This window comes from Oryzias latipes, chromosome 24 (genome assembly GCF_002234675.1).
Source record: "Oryzias latipes chromosome 24, ASM223467v1".
NCBI classification, from domain to species: Eukaryota; Metazoa; Chordata; class Actinopteri; order Beloniformes; family Adrianichthyidae; genus Oryzias; species Oryzias latipes.
The window spans coordinates 8,151,078-8,169,490 of NC_019882.2; the positions used below are offsets into that span (position 1 = coordinate 8,151,078).

An 18,413-nucleotide genomic window follows, 5' to 3' on the forward strand; every position below is an offset into this window, starting at 1 on the left:
TAAACAAAACACGTTAACTGTTGTCAATCAAATGGTGAATAAATTACTCAGTATGGTTCATATGTTTGTTAATCTGACTGATGACGTCAGTGCCTCACCAGCCATTAAACTCACCGCACGTCACTGACACACACATATGCACGTTTTGGGGATAGTGCGCTTACGTTTTTTAGTCTGTTTGCAGCCTAAATGCAATTGAATGGGCGCTGAAAGTTAAACCAGTTGAACTTTGGCCAATCAGAGACTCCGCTTTGGTAACGACGCATGGGTAGGGTCTTTTTCAATACATGGAAGTGCCAACTGTTTAAAGATAGATCATGGAAGACCAATTACTTAAGGAGGTTTGTGCCTGCTGGAATGATTTGACACCAAGTCTTTCATATATCTGAATAGAACTGTAAAAGAAAAAGCCTGAGCAAGATTCACAAGACTTGGACCGCTTCGACATTTTGCACCAAGCTTCCTCCAACTGTGAGAACATGCACTAGTATCAGCTAGCAATGGGCCAGTATGAACACCATATGAGCATTCAAAAACCTGGATTTAGCGCATTCTTGAACAAACCACACATGCCTTGAGTGAACACTTCAAACGTGACTAACATGTAGCTTGTTAAAAAACACGTTCCAGAACTACCGATAATGAAGTCGGACTGACTGACAGACTTATCTCTGACTATTGTTTCGCTTAATGTGTCTTATAGTTTCATGCACCTTATATATAACATCATTTCAAAAATAAACCATACACTGACGGTGCACTTTACAGTTCGATTCGCCCTATTGTGCTGTGAATATGGTAGGTTTAAAGAGTGTATAATGCTCCTTTTCACATGTATGCGGCTTAAAGGAAAGAATAAGCCAAACATAGTGTTCTTGAATCATATGATTGATGATGCTTTGGCAGAATTACCTCTTTTTTTTGAAAATGTTTACACTTTAAAGATGTTACTCCCTTTGAGCAAGTTTCGAGTAGAAATTGCATTTCGTGTGTTTGCATCAATGGACTTTCTTTGAACTTCCACAATTCCGTCGACAGATTTACAACAAAACCTCCTCCAGCATCTCTAAAAACATGTCTTGGGGACCCCTTCTCGACTACTGCGCCCCAATAAAGCTTATGGCTGTGAATTAGAAGAAAATGATTTACATGTGTAGGGAAACATTAGATGCGCTTATACCTACGGCATAAATTACATTCTGTGAAATAATATGTTGAAAAATATGTTTGAAATATGAGTTAATATGTACAGAGGGCATTCCAGTCATGCTCATGAAGATATAACATTTCATTTTGGGGCTTTCCATACTAGCCTTTTATTCTCAGCTTGAGTTGTGACATCTCTCTACATTTGCCAGAAGTACAGCCTTCGAAGCACAAATGCTCCAGGCCATGAGACAGTTGCAGAGACTGAAGATAAAGCCCAGCTTCCCGAGCATGTCAATAAAGGTTAATGAGAAACGTGGCCAGTGAACTCCTTACCAGAGCCACCGCATAATAACAGCCTGTGTGGGAGATGACATGACAGCTGACGTGGAATCAGTAAAAGTATGCCGCTAATTTTGAACAACTGGCAGCTTTGCTTTCCATCTGGAGAGGAAATGCTCAGCATTGAAGCCTGGAAAAGCTGTCACTGCAGCCACATGTGGCAGATGTTGACAGATTCTTAGCAGAAGCAGGAGGGCTAAGACTGTTTTGATTTCTAACTTAACAGAGATTGATGAGTAAATGTAGCTGTAAGTATTGAAGGAAGTTGTTCGGAACTCTTCACAAAATCTCCAAATTGGTTCACCAAAATGACCACAAAAAAAATAAATATATATATATATATATATATATATATATATATATATATATATATATATATATATATATATATATATATATATATATATATATATATATATATATATATATATATATATTTATATATATATATATATACACATAAAATGCTTCTAAATTACAATTTACTAGTAGAGATTTGCAGTTTTAATCATACATTTTCAGTCATGAAAAGTACTAAAGTTGCTTGGAGCTTCATGTGGCTAGAAAGATGAATCCAAGGAATTAAAGAGAAAACATCCTGCTAATTGAATCCAGATGACTTTATCAGCATTTGTATTGGCTCTCATGGTTGTTGAGCACATTCTAAGCATTTGGCAATGTCTGCTGCAGACATAAGGTCAGCAACTGGTTTGCTGTAAAAACAAAACAGAAATGATTCAAATACTAGTATAAGTATCAATTTCATCTTTATCCATTTAATTGTTTTTTTAAAGCTTTCTTTCATTTAAATACATATTTTTTTCGATTTAATGAACTAGAAGATTTAAAAAAATATGACTGTATTTGAATGCTGCATTCAAAGCGTGAAGATTTATTGATGGTAAAACAAAAAGTGAAATGGATTTTTAAAGAATTAAAATCATCTAAATGTTCTAAAAAAGCTGGTTGATTGAAAAGGTAAATAAACAAAAAGGCTGTGGGGGCATTAGAGAGATGGAGAAGTGAAGGACAGTCCTGCAGATCTGCAGCTGGATGAATACAAGGCTCCTGTGTCAGCACTAGCTGAGAGAGAGTGAGTAGCTGCTATTTAGCCTTAGTTTGCATGCAGATCCCTTATTCAAACATAACTCTTATCCTGTTTTGACTCAAGTTACTCTGATTGCAGGGTTGCAAACCAAGGATTGAACAAGCTCTGAACTTTGAAAGGGCAGAAAGGCATAAGACGATAAGAAGGAAAAAGACTTACTCTTGGAGGAATGGATCCGTGGTCGTTTAGATATGTAGATGAACCTGGGAAAAAAAAAGGATTCATGTCAAAATCTAAATGAACACAACTAAGAATGAGTCTTTAAAAAGTTGGCTTTTGAGCTTTAAACAGTAAACAAATCAAGAAATGAATAGCGTAAAAATGCACATAAACAATACATAATAACTTTCGTGTAACGGTACATGTAAAGCCGACTCAGCATTAACGGGCCTGCTTCCAATAAAAAAAGTTTAAGTAAACACGCGTACAGGTTTTAGGTTTCCGCGTTCAAGACTCTCACGTTCACGCATAGCTATGTACATCTTTAAAGTCCTTTTTCGGGTTCCAGGTAGAAAACACATGACCATTGAAAGCAGTTGGGAGGTAAACCAGTTGAACATTGAGCAATGAGGGACTTGGATTTGGTGACATGATCCAATTTCATAAAATGCCATCCGTTGGAAAATTGATCATGCACAAGAAATTTCCAATTGCGGTTTATGTCCAGTCAGAATAATTTGACACCAAGTCTTTCATCTATCAGAATAGAGCTGTGAAAGAAAAAAGCCTGGAACAAGATTTGCGACATTTCACACCAGACTCTTCCAAACTGTAGGTGCATGTGCTAGTTTTGGGTAGTGACAGTCCAGTGTGAACAGCATTCTTGAACGCGCATCAAATGCCGGGTGTTTATCCTGGTTTTTCCTCTAAGAATCAGCTCTGGTGAAGTTTTATGGTTTGAACATTCATTAATTTAGCTTTCATGCTGATAGTAGTTAGTTTCCTCGGTAAAACCATGGTGAAAAAAAAATGTCAAAAAGCAACCCCCCCCCCCCCCCCACACACACACACAAGGCTTGAAATATGAAACAATGAGATAACACAAGCTATTATTTCTATTTTTTAGAATGCTGACAGTGAAGTGAAATCCCCCCAAACAAAATTCCTAAATAGAGATTACATGCTGAGCTTTAGGTTCTCATAAATGTGTCTCTTAGTCCAGAAATTACAAATCGAGATTTTTTTTAAGCATAAACCTCACAAATAAAGTTGAAGAAACTGCACCAGACTCCACACAAAGCAAATTCAGCCAACAGAGACGCATTTTTAAATGATTTTTTTTATTCAAAATTGTTCCCAGATTGAGGATCTATGCTCGCCATTTAGTCTACTCTCTTTATTCAGGCCTAGACTTCAGACAGCGGCCTTATCTGTGGCTGACTAACAAACACTAGTTCTCTTTATTTTTAAAAGAAATACAGATACTCTACATCTAAAGCAAATCAGTTCTTGTGAAAAAGGTGTGTGTTCATTCTCAGTCGGTTCAATTGAAAAATGAAAAAAAAAACCTGGATTTTATATGAATTCTCACACATAAATTCAAGCAGTTATTTCATGTAATATAGGCATAGATGAAGTGGACCTAAGATTTACCATCTAATGAAACAAGCCTATGAGGAAACTTGAAAGAAAAAGGTTTTTAGATCAACAAGTTTTCAGGCTTTTGAAAATCTCTTTGACTGCTTGGTTGGGCCTCTTTTTGCATGAATTAATGCATCAATGGATTCTGGCATGGAGGTTATCAGCCGGTGCTGCTGCATATGTGCAAAGGAAGCACAGGTTGCTTTAGTAGCTGCTTTCAGGTGACCTACTGCTGTGTCTGGTGTCTCTGCTTTTCCTCTTGACAACAGTCTGTAGATTTTCTATCAAATTCAGGTCAGGTGAATTTATTCTAGACAAATAAACAGAATAACAGCTTTTGGCACCTTTGACAGTGTATACAAGTAACAAGTCCTGCTGGACAATAAAATCAGCATCTCCATACTAATTAACAGAAGGCAGCATGAAATGCTCTAGAATTTTCTGGTAGATGACTGTTGACTTCAAAAAATACAATGCACCAATAACACCCAAACGCATACCTGACTGAGAAAACTTCACACTGCACTATAAACATTATGAATTCTGTCTTTCCATTCTCACTCCGGACTTGGGTACTTTTATTTCCAAAAATTTATTTAAATTTGATTTTCTTTTTAATAGAGAAGTTTAGACAATTCAGCAACAGTCCAGTTCTTTTTCTCCTTAGCCCAGGTAAGTCACTCCTGGTTCAGAACTGGCTCGACACAAGCTCTAAATGCACTGATTCCAGCCACAGTCTATGGTCCTTTTGATGTTCCCCAAATTCTTAAACGGATTTTGTTTGACCATCCTCTTTAAAGCTGGGTTTTTATCCCTGTTGCTGGAGAACCTTTTCTTTGAGCACTTTCCCCTTCCACTCAATTGTCAGTTAATATAGACTAATCAGTCTGTGAACAACCAGCTTTTCTAAGTAAAGACCTTTTGTGGCTTATGTAGATAACTTTCTTGTGGACATCTGTTAAGTCAGAAGTCTTCCCTATGACAGCACAGCTTTCTGACCCAGACTAAAGGATCAAATAATGCTACGGAAATCTTTGTGAGTTTGAAAGTGAATAGAGGGTGACATCATGATTACTCATTATCTGTAATTCATGGCCGGCCCTCCCTATACGCGAAATACGCAGCCGCGTAGCCCCCACCCCACCCCCACCACCACCACCAGGGCCCCGAAGTGGCGAAAAAAAAATAAAAAAGAGCCAAATCTGGCAACCCATTTCATAGCGCGTCCGTACCAACGTGCGCTCTGAATGTTGTGCAAAAGAAAGTTGGCTGCACTTTAATGATCGCCCCCTTCAACACACCTGAACCAATCTGGCAACCCAAATGATGACGTTACGCCATTCTTAGCAACGATTGGTCAACATCATTTCATCTGAGCCTGGCACAGTGCGACAACACTACTACAACAACAACTTTATGCCAAAGAGACTTTATCCATCAGGAGCTGAAAAAAGATGAAGAATTTAAACATCAGTCACACGGTGAGTCTGGAGGATGTTGGAGTCGTATTCTTCTCCTGCCTTTCTGTGCAGCTGCGCGATTTACGTAAAATACTAATCAATCTGAGGTGAAGATTGCACAAAACTATCCCGTTTGTAGTAATTTCCAATGGAAAACTTGAAAATAATTCTGATACCCAAGTTTCCAAGATGAGGTCAGACATGACCTTCCAAAACGGCAGAGAGTAGAGAAAAGCAAATAATGACAACTGTGGCTGATAAATAAATGTTTTAACTCACGTTATCGTATTGGCTAATTGTTTTTGCTAACACATATTTAGTGCGATCTGGATTTTCCGGTTTCTGTCAGTATAAAAACTGCTGTTTTATCTGTTATAGACAGTCAGGTAGTCTGACTTTTACAACAGTGAGTGTGTCTTAAAATCCTACATTAGCACGAAATATGGAGAATCAAAACTGCCAAATACAAATAGGAAATAGATTTTCTCATTTATAAATGACGAACAAAATAAATTTACTAATTTTAAAATTATGAACATACAAAATAATAATAAAGAAGTGTATAAATGTGTATATTTCCATTTCTACTCAAATTAGTGTTCACATTTATTATTTATAAATGGGTACATTTATTTCTTATTTGTATTTTGCAGTTTTGGTTTTACATAATGAGGATGTTTTGCACAGTTTCTTCTGCTCTGAAAAAGTATTGGAGGTGGTGTAGCGGCCACATCCCAAGATGTTCCTGACATCACTGAAGATGTCATCTCAGGTAACTTTAATAGCATTTAAAGTATTTTAAAAAACAGTGTCTGCATAACCCCTTTTTTCATAAACAGTAGCTGTACAGAATGAAGTCCCAAATTGTTCACATTTAAATAAACAAATATGGCCTCATGCAAATATACAATCAAACAATAAATCTCTCATAAATATATAAAAAGATCATGAAATTGTGAAAAACCTGCACACAGATTTTAAATGAGCCAGTGAACTATTATTAGTATTCTTATTTTATTAGTTTTATCATTGATTATTGTATAATAATAATGCTTGTTTTTTAGCTGCAGAAGAAACTCCTGTCACCACATCTTCTGTTGAAAGGGAAAACGTTGATGCTGCTGCTGGGAAGTTTGGTCCAGCTGAACGGCCAACCACTCTCTCATCCAGTAAGAATGGATTTGGTGCAAAGAGGTCCTTTTCAGACGGATAAAGACTCTGACTTTCCAAAATCCCCATCATTGAGCTGTTGTGTTCTTTATTTTGGATTGTTTTATCGTTATTTGATTTTCTATTAAGTTGCTGTTTTTAATAAGTTGGAGTTTTGTGAATGTCAGTTTTTGAGTGCCTAATGTTACATTAAAAAATATATATCTATATACATTTTTCATTCATATTTTTTTCCTTTCACTTTAAAATTTATTTGGCACCACTAAATGTGCATCCAACATGCAGGCAATAAACTGTATTCAATTCTTAAGCAGCAACAATAATACATTCACAAAATGTAGTAATAGAGAGATCTCATTTATATTACAACAACAGTTGCATTTTGTTGGTGCTGCTGATCAGTTAGAGGGCCCACAAATTAAATTTGCCTCTGCTGTCAATCAGACAGACCTCCGCATCACCACGACGCTCCGCCACCCCTTTCACACTTTGTGCCGTCAGCCAGACCACACCACACAGTGTGGTCCAGCCTGGAAGTTCTCATCAAAACGTCTGAACTTCCTGTGATCAGTGATGAAATGTGAAGTTGACCATCTAATGTCTGCTCCCTCGCTCACTCGGAAAGCAAACTCCTTCTCCTGGTTTATCGTCTCGCTGCAGGCTTTGTGTGTGTCGTCAAGTCCTCTGCGCTCTCTGCGTCTGCAGGTGCTGTCTGCGTCTGCAGGTGCTGTCTGCGTCTGCAGGTGCTGTCCCGGTGCGTGCTGCTTTTGCACAAGCTGCACCACAGTTTGCGCTGGCAGGTTCTGGCCAGGTGTCCCTACAGGCCTTATCTGAAGCATACAAAGTCCTTTGTCGCCTTCTCTGCTCCTCGCTCACCTGGGCTGGCAGGTCTCCCTCTGGTGCACGCGGGCATTCATCACGTTGTCACCTGCTGCGGTCGCGCACATCTTTTCAGTGTCCTCACAGCTCCGTAGCTTTGTTTTAAACTTTGAAAATGACATGGTCTCATCCTGTTGTGTCACATGGATTGCAAATGGTTGGAATGACTCAGGTAGCCCCTTCAGGACCATGGCAACCAGCAGACCATCGCTCAGCGTTTCTCAAGGCCGTGATCACTGTCTCAGCGCCGATTATATATTCTGTCACGCTTTCATTGGCCGGCTTTTTCAGTGAAGTCAGTTCAGTATAAAGACTGGTGATACGAGGCTTTCCTTTATTTTGGTAGGTGTCTCTCAGGATCTGTAGCGCCTTGCGGCCATCATCTGCTGCCTCACGCATCACCAGCGACAGTCTCTTGTCATCCAGAAACTGGATCAGTTCAGCACATGCCTCCGCATTTTTAGCTGGATCCTCATCGTCATCATCAGGGTCAGGCGCATTCAGGATGGCGTCTTTCAACCCTTTTAGTCGAAGGTGACCCAAGAACTTGGTTTCCCGTAGGTCATAGTTCTTCTCATCTCCGTCGAACAGAAGCCGGGACCAGCGGCTTGTATCAGCTGTTCGTCTGCTCATGGTGTCAACTTCCTCACAAAAGTGGAAAACACACTTTATAGTATCAGGCGTCTCCTGGGCCCATAACCTGTTAGCAGGTTGGTAACGGTGCGGTGCTGCTGTAACTGGGTGGACTTTTCTGCTCTGCGTTGTGTTCCAGTGAATAAAAGACCACGCTTGGATGCTGAGTCAATCTCTTTTAATCTTGGTTAACAGAAAACAAAAATTCACAATGCTGTCCAGAGTTTCTTCTATGTTTTTCCCCCTCGGCCAGAGCTCGCAGCAGTCTCAGTGCGCATTCTCATTAGCACCTTCCCCCCACAACATGTAGAGTAACACAAAAAGAACATGATAAAATGAGAAAACTGCACCGTACCTGGTTAACAGAAAAAAAAATGTAATTAAATAGAGAGCGCCATACTTTAGTGAGACGGAGTCGGAGATTTTAATGACGGCGTATGAAGATTATACTCCCATCAAAAAAGTAATATGACTGCATCATCAGCAAAAGAAAAAGTTCCTGCTTGGAGAAAAAGAACAAAGTAAACACACAAGTTTCTATCACACGCTTCACCAAAGCCTCCATCCACCCGTGATCCACTTTCAGGATGTGAACCAACGCTCTTTTAAGGAAAAAAACAAACGAAACACTTCCGGTGAAGCAGCAGCAACTGGTGATGTGAGGTCGTCAACTGTCAATCAAACTTCAGCTTCAAGGTTCCACTAATGGAGATGAAAGGAGACAGTAGAGCAAGAAGATGCTGGTTCAAATCCCAGAAAGCACCAGATGGAGGAAAAATGGTGATCGACAAAGTGCTGACTGATATACAGAATAGTGCGATGGAACTGACTTGATTTCCAAAGCAGAGAAGTGCTGGTTCAACTCCTCGTCTCAGTTTTGTTGTTTTCGGTTTTTGACGCTCCTTGACAGTCATCAGCTCAAAGGAACAAAGCAACACAGTTCTGCTGTAGACAGATTAGCACAGTGGGTGTGTTTCTGTCCTTGAAGCAGGGGAGCGCAGGTTCAAGTCCCAGTCAGGGACATCGAGGTGTTCAGTCACGTCACAATTCAAGCTGCGGCTAGGAGGAGTCAGGACGGCAGGAAAAGGGGGCTCTATCTTTGCCCCCCCCTCCCTGAGGAAGGAGGACCAGGAGAAGAGGATCCGAGAAGAAGATGTGCATTTAGATAGATCCATGCAGAATGCAGCTTGGATGTGTGGAGGGTCTGCATACTGTAGATGCAATACAGGTAGAGCAACACCTGGAGGTGGAGGGCAGGTGAGGGATTGTGGTGTAAGTAAAACAAAACTTTTATTTATAGACTATTAATTTTTAATTTAATCAACATTTTTAGCTTTTATATTTCTACAAATAATTAATGCTACAAGCACCAACTTTTAAGAGTTAGACAAGATTTAGTAAGCATATTACCATAATGTAGTGTTTGTGAAGGTACTATGATGATCTAGTTGCAGCTTCTGACGCATTAGAAAAATCTACACCCACCCCTGTTAATAGTCTAGCTGTTTTAGCCCTCCTGTCGGTTCTAGTCTTCTAGGTGCCTGTCTCACTACCAGTTAGCTGTAGCTCTTATATCAACCTTCATCACCTATCTTATAGCACGGAAGTTGTTGATCTCCTACCAGACTAAAGATGAAGCCACCCCCCTTCTCAGCATCCCTGACTCTTCCTCACCCCAAGCATGAGTTGCAATGCAACTAGCCAGGACTTGAACCTGCACTCTTCTGCTTCAAGGACAGAGACACTCCCACTGTGCTAATCAGTCTACAGCAGAACTGTGTTGCTTTGTTCCTTTGAGCTGAACACGCTCCACATGTTTCAAAAATTAACAATCAGGTTTAAAGACACAGACTATGACATTTACTTCCTAAGGAAGTAGTATTCTAACTGGGAATTGAACCAGCACATTCTCACTGGAAGCACAGAGACACTGCCACCACACTACTCTATCTGCATCAGAGCAGGGATTCTGGTCCATGAAGGATCTTCACGCAGAGTCAGCTTTTATAGCGACGGTTTGTTAACGAGTCGGGAATTGAACCAGTCACTCCCACTGCACTATTTAAAGCACCACACAGGTCCAAAAAATGTTCTTTTTCAGTTTTTAACCCTTGTGCTATCCTAGGCACTTTAACATAGGGAGTTGGGTCATCTAGACCCACTAGACAGTGCGCTGAACCTTTTTTCTACAAAGATTTGTGATCTTCACTGGTTTTCATGGATTACATGAAATCTTTCCACATTTATCCACCTTTGTCATGGTAGGGTGGGCTCATCTAAGATAGCACAAGGGTTAAACTAATTTGGATTTATTACTACATGACAGTTGTTTAACTTACTGGTACATCCTTTTATCCGTTTGTAACGTCACACTTAAAATAAAACAAAGTCAAATAGATTTCATCATTACAAAGAACATTCTTCTAATGCTTTATTTCTGCTTTAGCTATAAAAAATGCCCTTATAAACTTACTTTGTAAAAATTTCAAAATATTTAAGGCATGACAAAATGTTGAAAACTTTTATCAATTTAGTGTCTATCCATCTTCAGAACCAACTGAATCCTTTTCAGGGCCACATAGTTGCTGGAGCCTATCTCAGCTGCTTTTGGGCAAAGGCAGGATACGCCACGAAAAAAACCTCCCTTTTATGTTTTTCCTTTCATGTTGATGCTAAATGTGGGTAATTTTGGAGCCAAAGAATGCACATTTATTTTTGATGCATATTTATAGGCATTAAGGGATGAATGCATTGTTTTTGTCTATTATTCAGGATATATATTTATTTATTTACCTTCTGTCATGGTATATTTGGGATGCACGAGCAGCATTCCAAGGAAACGGATATCCAATCTTGGAAACGTTCTGAGGGTATGCACGGATTTCAGGCAGCGACACCAGCTTTACATGTCAAAATGTAAATTGTTTTCGCTATTCTACTCTCAAATATCATAATGAAACACTCCAAAACAGTTTTGGGAGGTTAACTGTACATATTTCATACTGAAAGCAGTTTAAAAAACATTTTAGTATCCATTTGTTCTCAAATAAAACACTTAAATTTTACTTGAGTTCAAAGCTTGTTTTTTTACTTGCTGGTATTTGCATTAAATGACATTCCAAACAACTCCTTTTTTTTCCAATTTTATTTGAGATGTATGTACATAATATGCAAAGTTTGCTGAACAATAAGTAAAAATAAAAACAGAAGAATTTATAAGGATATGAAAATTACAGGCAAAAACATTTGTATTAGAAGAGAAACAATTTTTAGTTTCCTCACAAACCAACAAGGCTTTTGTTTAATTCACGCAAAGAATAGAGGATTAACCCCTGAGGACCAGACTGGGTGGACACCTAGCAGCCCCTCCCTGAAGCTCTTAAATTTTAGTTCAAATTGGAGACTTGTGTCATAAATAACCGGAAGACAAAAACGATTTTTAGAATGTCCTCTAAAAATTGTGTTAAGAGAAAATGGCCGTCCCTGGTACACATGATTCGCTGTCCCTTAATGGGTTAGTGCGGGGGTCGACAACCTGCGGCTCAGGAGCCGCATGCGGCTCTTTAGCGCTGCCCTAGTGGCTCCCTGGAGCATTTTCAAAAATGTTTGAAAATGTAAAAAGATGGGGCATAATGGAGGAGTAATATATTTTTTGTTTTAATGTGGTTTATGTAGGAGAAAAAACAAGACACAAACATTCTTAACGTTTTCCAATGCTGTAAGAATGTGTAGAATAAATATTAAATTTCGACATTCATAGCCTGCGACACACGTTTCTACCAGCAGGGCAGCGTTCTAAGCAGGTGGCTGATGGAAATGAACCACCGTCAGTTTCTGTGCATTGCTTTGTAACAATTCACTCTCCACTCAGCAGGGGAACGTCACAACGCCGTTCTACGGCTGGGGCATTAAATATCAAGACAATCTGCTCTCTAATATTACCAAGAAAAAAACTCATTACAGTTTGTTGGTGCTGCTGATCAGTTAGAGGGCCCACAAATTAAATTTCGCTTAGGGCCCCCGGAAGACCAGGGCCGGCCCTGTCTGTAATGATCAAAAATCCAATAAATAACAGCCTGGAATATTTAAATCACTTTCATAATTGACTGACCTTATTTTTTTTACAATGTTTTAACTTTCTGAAATGTACCTGTGAAAGGAGCTGTGGGATCCTAGTTGACTCAAACTTCTCCTGCACCTTTGAGTTATGATACTAAGCATAAATTAACATAATAGGGAGAGATGCACCAACATGAATTACTACCAGCCAGTTTTCCTGCCAGCAAACATTAGAAAATGCTAGAATTTGTAGGTGCAACGGTTTTGAAAGCTGAGGTTTGGTTTTAACCAATTAGTCAAACACTGAGATCAAATTGTTTGATTCAAGCTGCAATATCTGTTGTAGCTCATTAATTCATCAGATGCTGGATCTAAAAACACTGACACAGCTGGGTCAGACTTCCCCTCCGGTGTTATTTCCAGATTTTCTTTTTATCTCCCCCCTTCTTTTGTGGCTTTGAATGGTTTCTCGAGGAATGCTAAAGAAGACACGTGTTTGGAGCTCCTTTCAGAGGCATTTCAGTTCACAGAGGGGTGAGGATGCAAAGAGGCAGACGTCTCTGTTCCTTCCTCAGTAATCCATCATGGACAAATCCTCCCCCAACATCACCGCCAATGGTGTCGGCACCGCCACGACTACGACCTCCGTCCAACCCCTCCTTTCCTGCTCTGTGTGCTTCTCATTAGTAGTTTAGGATTGGAACAATTTTTTTCCAGGGGACGAAGCTCGTAAAGCTGACAGCTGCCATCCGTCCCCACCACCCAGAAATGGTGGAAAGGAAGGGAAAAAGAGCCACTGTACAGAGCAATGTGCTCACTGACCAGTCTGACCTGAATGCAGTCAGAAAGAATTACCAGAGTCGGCATGGAACTTTAGAAATTCAACCACTGCTTAATAGTTATTATGTTTTCCTGTTATTTTTGCTTAGTTTATAACTAATAAAACATTGTTGACTGTACAACAGCAAAAAAAAAAAACACATGAACATCAATGGATGGAAACTAAAACTGACCAATTATCATGATCTGTCTGCAGCTCCACAAAATTATTACAGTTACAAAGAAATACGGATTTCTTTAATACATTTTTAAAAATGAATTTATCTCTTACGGATCTTAAGATCTGTTCATGGTGTTCTTGATTATACATGCCGTTCCTGAAACTGAAGAAATCACATTAGGCAGGTATTCTGCGGTGGGTGTTTGTGTGTCCCAGCAGGTGATTGACAGAAAAAACGAACTTATGAGCGGGTAAGCATTGGTATGCAGCTAAATGGTAAATTGGATTATGGTGTCACAAGATCCAAGGACTGGTCTTATGTTAATAGGGGCAGCCGAGCTATTTCTGAGCACACTTTTCAAGTGAATGTGAATGATCCAAAACGCCATCAATTTATATTATAATGAAAATAATTGGAAGAATGCAGTGTGGGATTCTCTGAATAAAATAGATATCACGTTCCAACGAAAAAAAAGGGCAACAATGTGGTTATTGTCTAAAGTTCTGACTTTACTTTGAAACCTTTTAAACCGTCATGTATCTTGAGTGAATCTTCTTCTTTTGGCTTTTCCCATGAGGGGTCGCCACAGCGAACAAGTCGCATGGTAAACTTGGCAATGGTTTACGCCAGATGCCCTTCCTGACGCAACCTTCTCAAAGCAACCGGGCTTGGGACCGGCACGGAGGTAGAGAAGGGAACAGGGAGCAGCCCGGATTTGAACCCTGGTTTCAGGGACAGAAGGTGCCGCAAACCAGCATGAGCTAAACCGGCTCCCACAGCAAAACCTAATCCTTTTTTGTACCTCTTAGCTTTCTGTACACTTATGAAGCTTGTGCTGTCTACATGTGTATAACTTTATTATTTTCACTACAGTGCCATGTCATGGTAGGCACACATTTCCCTCAAGGTAAGTTTTCATCACTTTCTGACCATGTTTCTGCCTATATACCACGTCAACCACAAAATTTCTAATGGCATGACTTTAAATGATCCGGTAAAAATCTTTCACTTGAGCCTACAACCTTTCCTGCCTGAGCTTTAGAGTCTCTACATACCTGTCATGAGCCAGAATTTGATCGACTAGAACTAATGTGTCAGACTCCAGGCCTCAGGGGCTGGCATCCCTTTAGATTTTTTTAAACTTGGCCCTACCTGCTGCTGCTTCCCTGGGTCAGGTGTGTTTTGCCAATAAATAGCTTCAATGGCAGGAAAGTTGGAAAACAAGTATGACACTGATCCTCGAAGACTGAAGTTCGACATCTGTGCCCCTTGAGCCTTTTTCAAGGGAACACAACAAGTGTTCACCATTTATTAGTCAGCGTGAGATCCTATTGACGCTGCAACACTCATATTCAAACAGATCTAAAGTAGCTTTTGCTATGTCACTGCTAGCTGGTAGAGTAACGCCGAATTCCTACTGTTTCTCCTTAACCCTACATTAAACTCTCCAAAGTTAAAGAAAAAAAGTCACTCAAGGGATAGGGAGAAACCGGAGGGGTTGGGGAAGATTTTGGATTAGGCCTAAGTCAAAGAGAAACAACTGAGTGAGAATGATAGACGAGGCCCTGGTTTCAACCAGGATGTTGTTTCTTTATCAATGGTTAAGGGATAAAGTATGAGTTGGCTGGCTGTAACCTCCATTGTACCTGGCAGCCAGCATTGACGGCCGAATGAAGTACAGATGCCATAAGAGATGTATTTACCCTTCTGCTATCTAAGAAGACCCCACCCTTGTATTGACAAGTTATTCCTACCATGACAAAGGTGGATAAAGGTGGAAAGATTTCATGTAATCCAAGGACACCAGTGAAGATCACAAATCATTGAAGAAAAAGGTTCAGCACACTGTCTAGTGGTTTAAGATGACCCAACTCCTAATATTAAAGTGCCTAGGATAGCACAAGGGTTAAAGCCATGTGCAAACCTTATTATTTTATGTTTAGTTTCCCATAGCAGAGAAAACGTATTGCAGTGTCGAAGGCTGCACCTGGTCCGTGCCCAGAAATCTCCAAAGGAAAGAAGGCATTGGCTCCAACAAAAACTGTGTTGCTACAGTTGGGATCCAGGAGACCAAGCAGCCATGTGTCTGCTAAAAGATTGCGCTCAACATGGGAAAAAAAGACTTGAGTGAGCCAAACTCATCTTTCTCACTCTTCAGCATCTGATAACACTCATCAGACTCCATGTAAAAAATTACATTCATTGACTCTGCTGCTGACTACAATTTTGCAGATGATCATGAAAATTAGTCATCATAACTATTTCCCATAATCACAATGGATTCTAGCCATAGAGGATCCCAAAATGTTCTGGGAGTACTGCCATTGCCGAACCTGTTCAGCTCCAGATGGACAATCATTTTGAAACTTTTCAATTCCACATCATTAAGACATCCCAGTTTTCTGTTTTTCTTGATGTGCCAAGGCTTCATGAGCACAATTCTTATTTTGAATGTCTGACTGGAGAGATTCTGTGTTAGAGATCATTTGTCTTAGAACTGGGAAAATATCTTGCTCTATGTACTGTACCACAAGGGAGAAATATTCTGGTTACCCCTCAGTACCTTGAATTCAAAGAATTTCTTGCAACAAACTCAAAGCCACCGCTCTGCCTCCCAACAGGCCTTGTGCTATTGAACTTCTGCAGAAGGCCAAAATTTTTAACAAGTTTTTACGAGAACCCAGGCAAAATGGAGGCATGGCCATCCATTCATGTTTTCTACCTGCTCATTGCTGTTCAGAGCCATGATAGTGATGTTAGGCAAAGGCAGAATATGCCTTGTACAGTTCGCCAGTCACATAGAGACAACACCAATCAGCTTAGTAAGTATGCTTTTGGAGAACACCCATGCGTGTTAAAGGGCAACATGCAAACCATACACAGAAAGGACCCACATAGGATTTGAACCAAGATCCTCTTGCTGTAGGCAAGATCAGTAGGGGTGGGATTATATAAACTAGCTTTTTCTCAATCATTTTCAAGCAATAAATCAAGCTCTACATGACTTTAGTTAAGGATCACTATATTTAATTACGCAAATGTGATTTAAGTGTCTTTTTGGTCTGTTTTTTTTTTTTTTATCTAAGCATTTCATCATTTCTACAATGAGTTTCATAAATCTATGTATATTCTTTATTGCTTTGACTACAATTCTTGAAATAAATTAATTTAAATCAAGTCAAATCCAATCAATCAAGATCCATGCAGCCCCACACTCCTAGCAAATCCCTGAAAATCACATTCAACTACAAAGTTCTCTTCAAATTTTTGCTTGACCACTACTAAGTGATGTTTCTTGTGATCACCTGATGCTGACGAAACATTAACAACTTTGATGCACGGGTCACCTCAGCTCTAGTTGTCTCTCCTCCAGATAACGCGCAGTCAAGTGGGTCCGGTTCTTCACACAGATCAGTCACAGATAACAAGCTGCATCCCTGTGTCACCTTTTCTCCATGCCATTTATCCTTGTTATTACCTTATATGATAGTGATGACTGATGATGATGATGATGATAATATTATGATGGAACTTCCATCAAATTAGTGCTAGAAAAGGGGGTTAGAAGGGCTCAACATCTATTCCTTATAGATAAAAAGTTCTACAGACAGCCAAAAGTCAAAAGGTTCACCTGAGCTTGATTAAAAACTTCAGCTTTGTCCCTTTTTGAGTCTATTCTAACATGTTCGTCTTATAAATACTAAAAAAAAAAAATACGAACTCAGGCAAATGTTTTATCTTTGCAAGACAGAAATAAATTCAACAAAAACTGCTGCTGACACATGTAAACTGAATGTTGTCTGTATCATATGAATGATCAATAAAACTGAAAATGAGTTTAAAAATGTAAAAGTGTATCTTATTTTTAGTCAATTTAATGTCTGCAGACATAACAGCAAAGAGAACTATAAACTGTTTAAACCAGAAGAATGGCTGTTAATCAGCAGAAGAAGGAATACTGACCTTGGTTATTCAACAGAATAAGGACCCTTTTTTTATTTTTCATTTCTCAGCATTACCATATTATAAAAAATAAATAAATAAAAACAAATTAAAAAAGCTTAATCATTTATTGATGATGATTAAATTGATTGATCTTTAATGATATTACTTCACTTGCTCCAAAAATTGATTCATGATTTTCTTAATGAAACATAATATGCACATATTTTTAACTTAACTTAATTAATTTTATGTCTAGTTAACCCAAGTTTGATACGTAATTGTATGAATGTATAACTGATGATTGTAATGTTTTTCTGTGCTCTTCTTATTTGATCGCTTGAAATAAACCATTTGAAATCAAATCAAATCAAAATTAAATAAATACATACGATCTTACTAACTGGGTAACTGAAAGAAAAATCAGAAAATAATCAAAATATATCTTTAAATTTATCTAAATAGTTTAATGTTTTTAAGTTATGTGGTTATGGAGATTTAAAAGCAAAGATTAATTTATCATTTCAATATTGCTTTGATACTGTATAAACATTCTTTATTTATCCACAGGAATATTGGTCATTCTTTGTCCCACAACAATTCCTCTAAGCCCTGGAATTCTTCCATTTGGTGTCCGCCTGTCATAGGAATGCTGCAGAAAGTGTAAGAATTTCAAAAACATATATTTAAAGGGTAGAACATTTCATTTGTTTGGCTGAAAATTTAGGAAATCCCAAAATAGGCGGAGGAGGGAGTGGAAAACCACAAAGCAATGGCTTTAGAGTCTAAGGCCAAGATAGGTTCGAGTGGTCACTTAGGTGAAGGATTCAGAAAGAGACCAGAGGTTCCTTGTTTTAGGAAGACCAGTCTCTTATCTTCAGCCACTTCCAGCTGCATAAACACAGAGAAGAAATGAATCATACAAAAAAATTATACGCTTATTTCATAGATTTTAGGATTTTTTTTTCATTAAAGGTTTAGAGGAATCCTCTTTAGTCTGCAGCTGCAGGCTTTACCAAACATGAGAGCCGCACTAGAAAGCACACAAAACAAAAGTCAGTGTGCATGAGTTACAAACAAGACATTTTTCTT

The 18,413-nt window shown here is 39.0% G+C and overlaps 1 protein-coding gene across 2 annotated transcripts in view; it reads right to left on the reverse strand.

Moving 5' to 3' along the window:
- Positions 1-18,413, reverse strand: part of ust (uronyl 2-sulfotransferase) — a 59,368-nt gene that overhangs the window by 15,297 nt on the left and 25,658 nt on the right. For both annotated transcript variants that reach the window (XM_011491622.3, XM_004083493.4), the window contains one exon: positions 2,756-2,799. In XM_011491622.3, the coding sequence (XP_011489924.1) occupies positions 2,756-2,799 (44 nt within the window). The remainder of the gene's footprint in view (positions 1-2,755; positions 2,800-18,413) is intronic.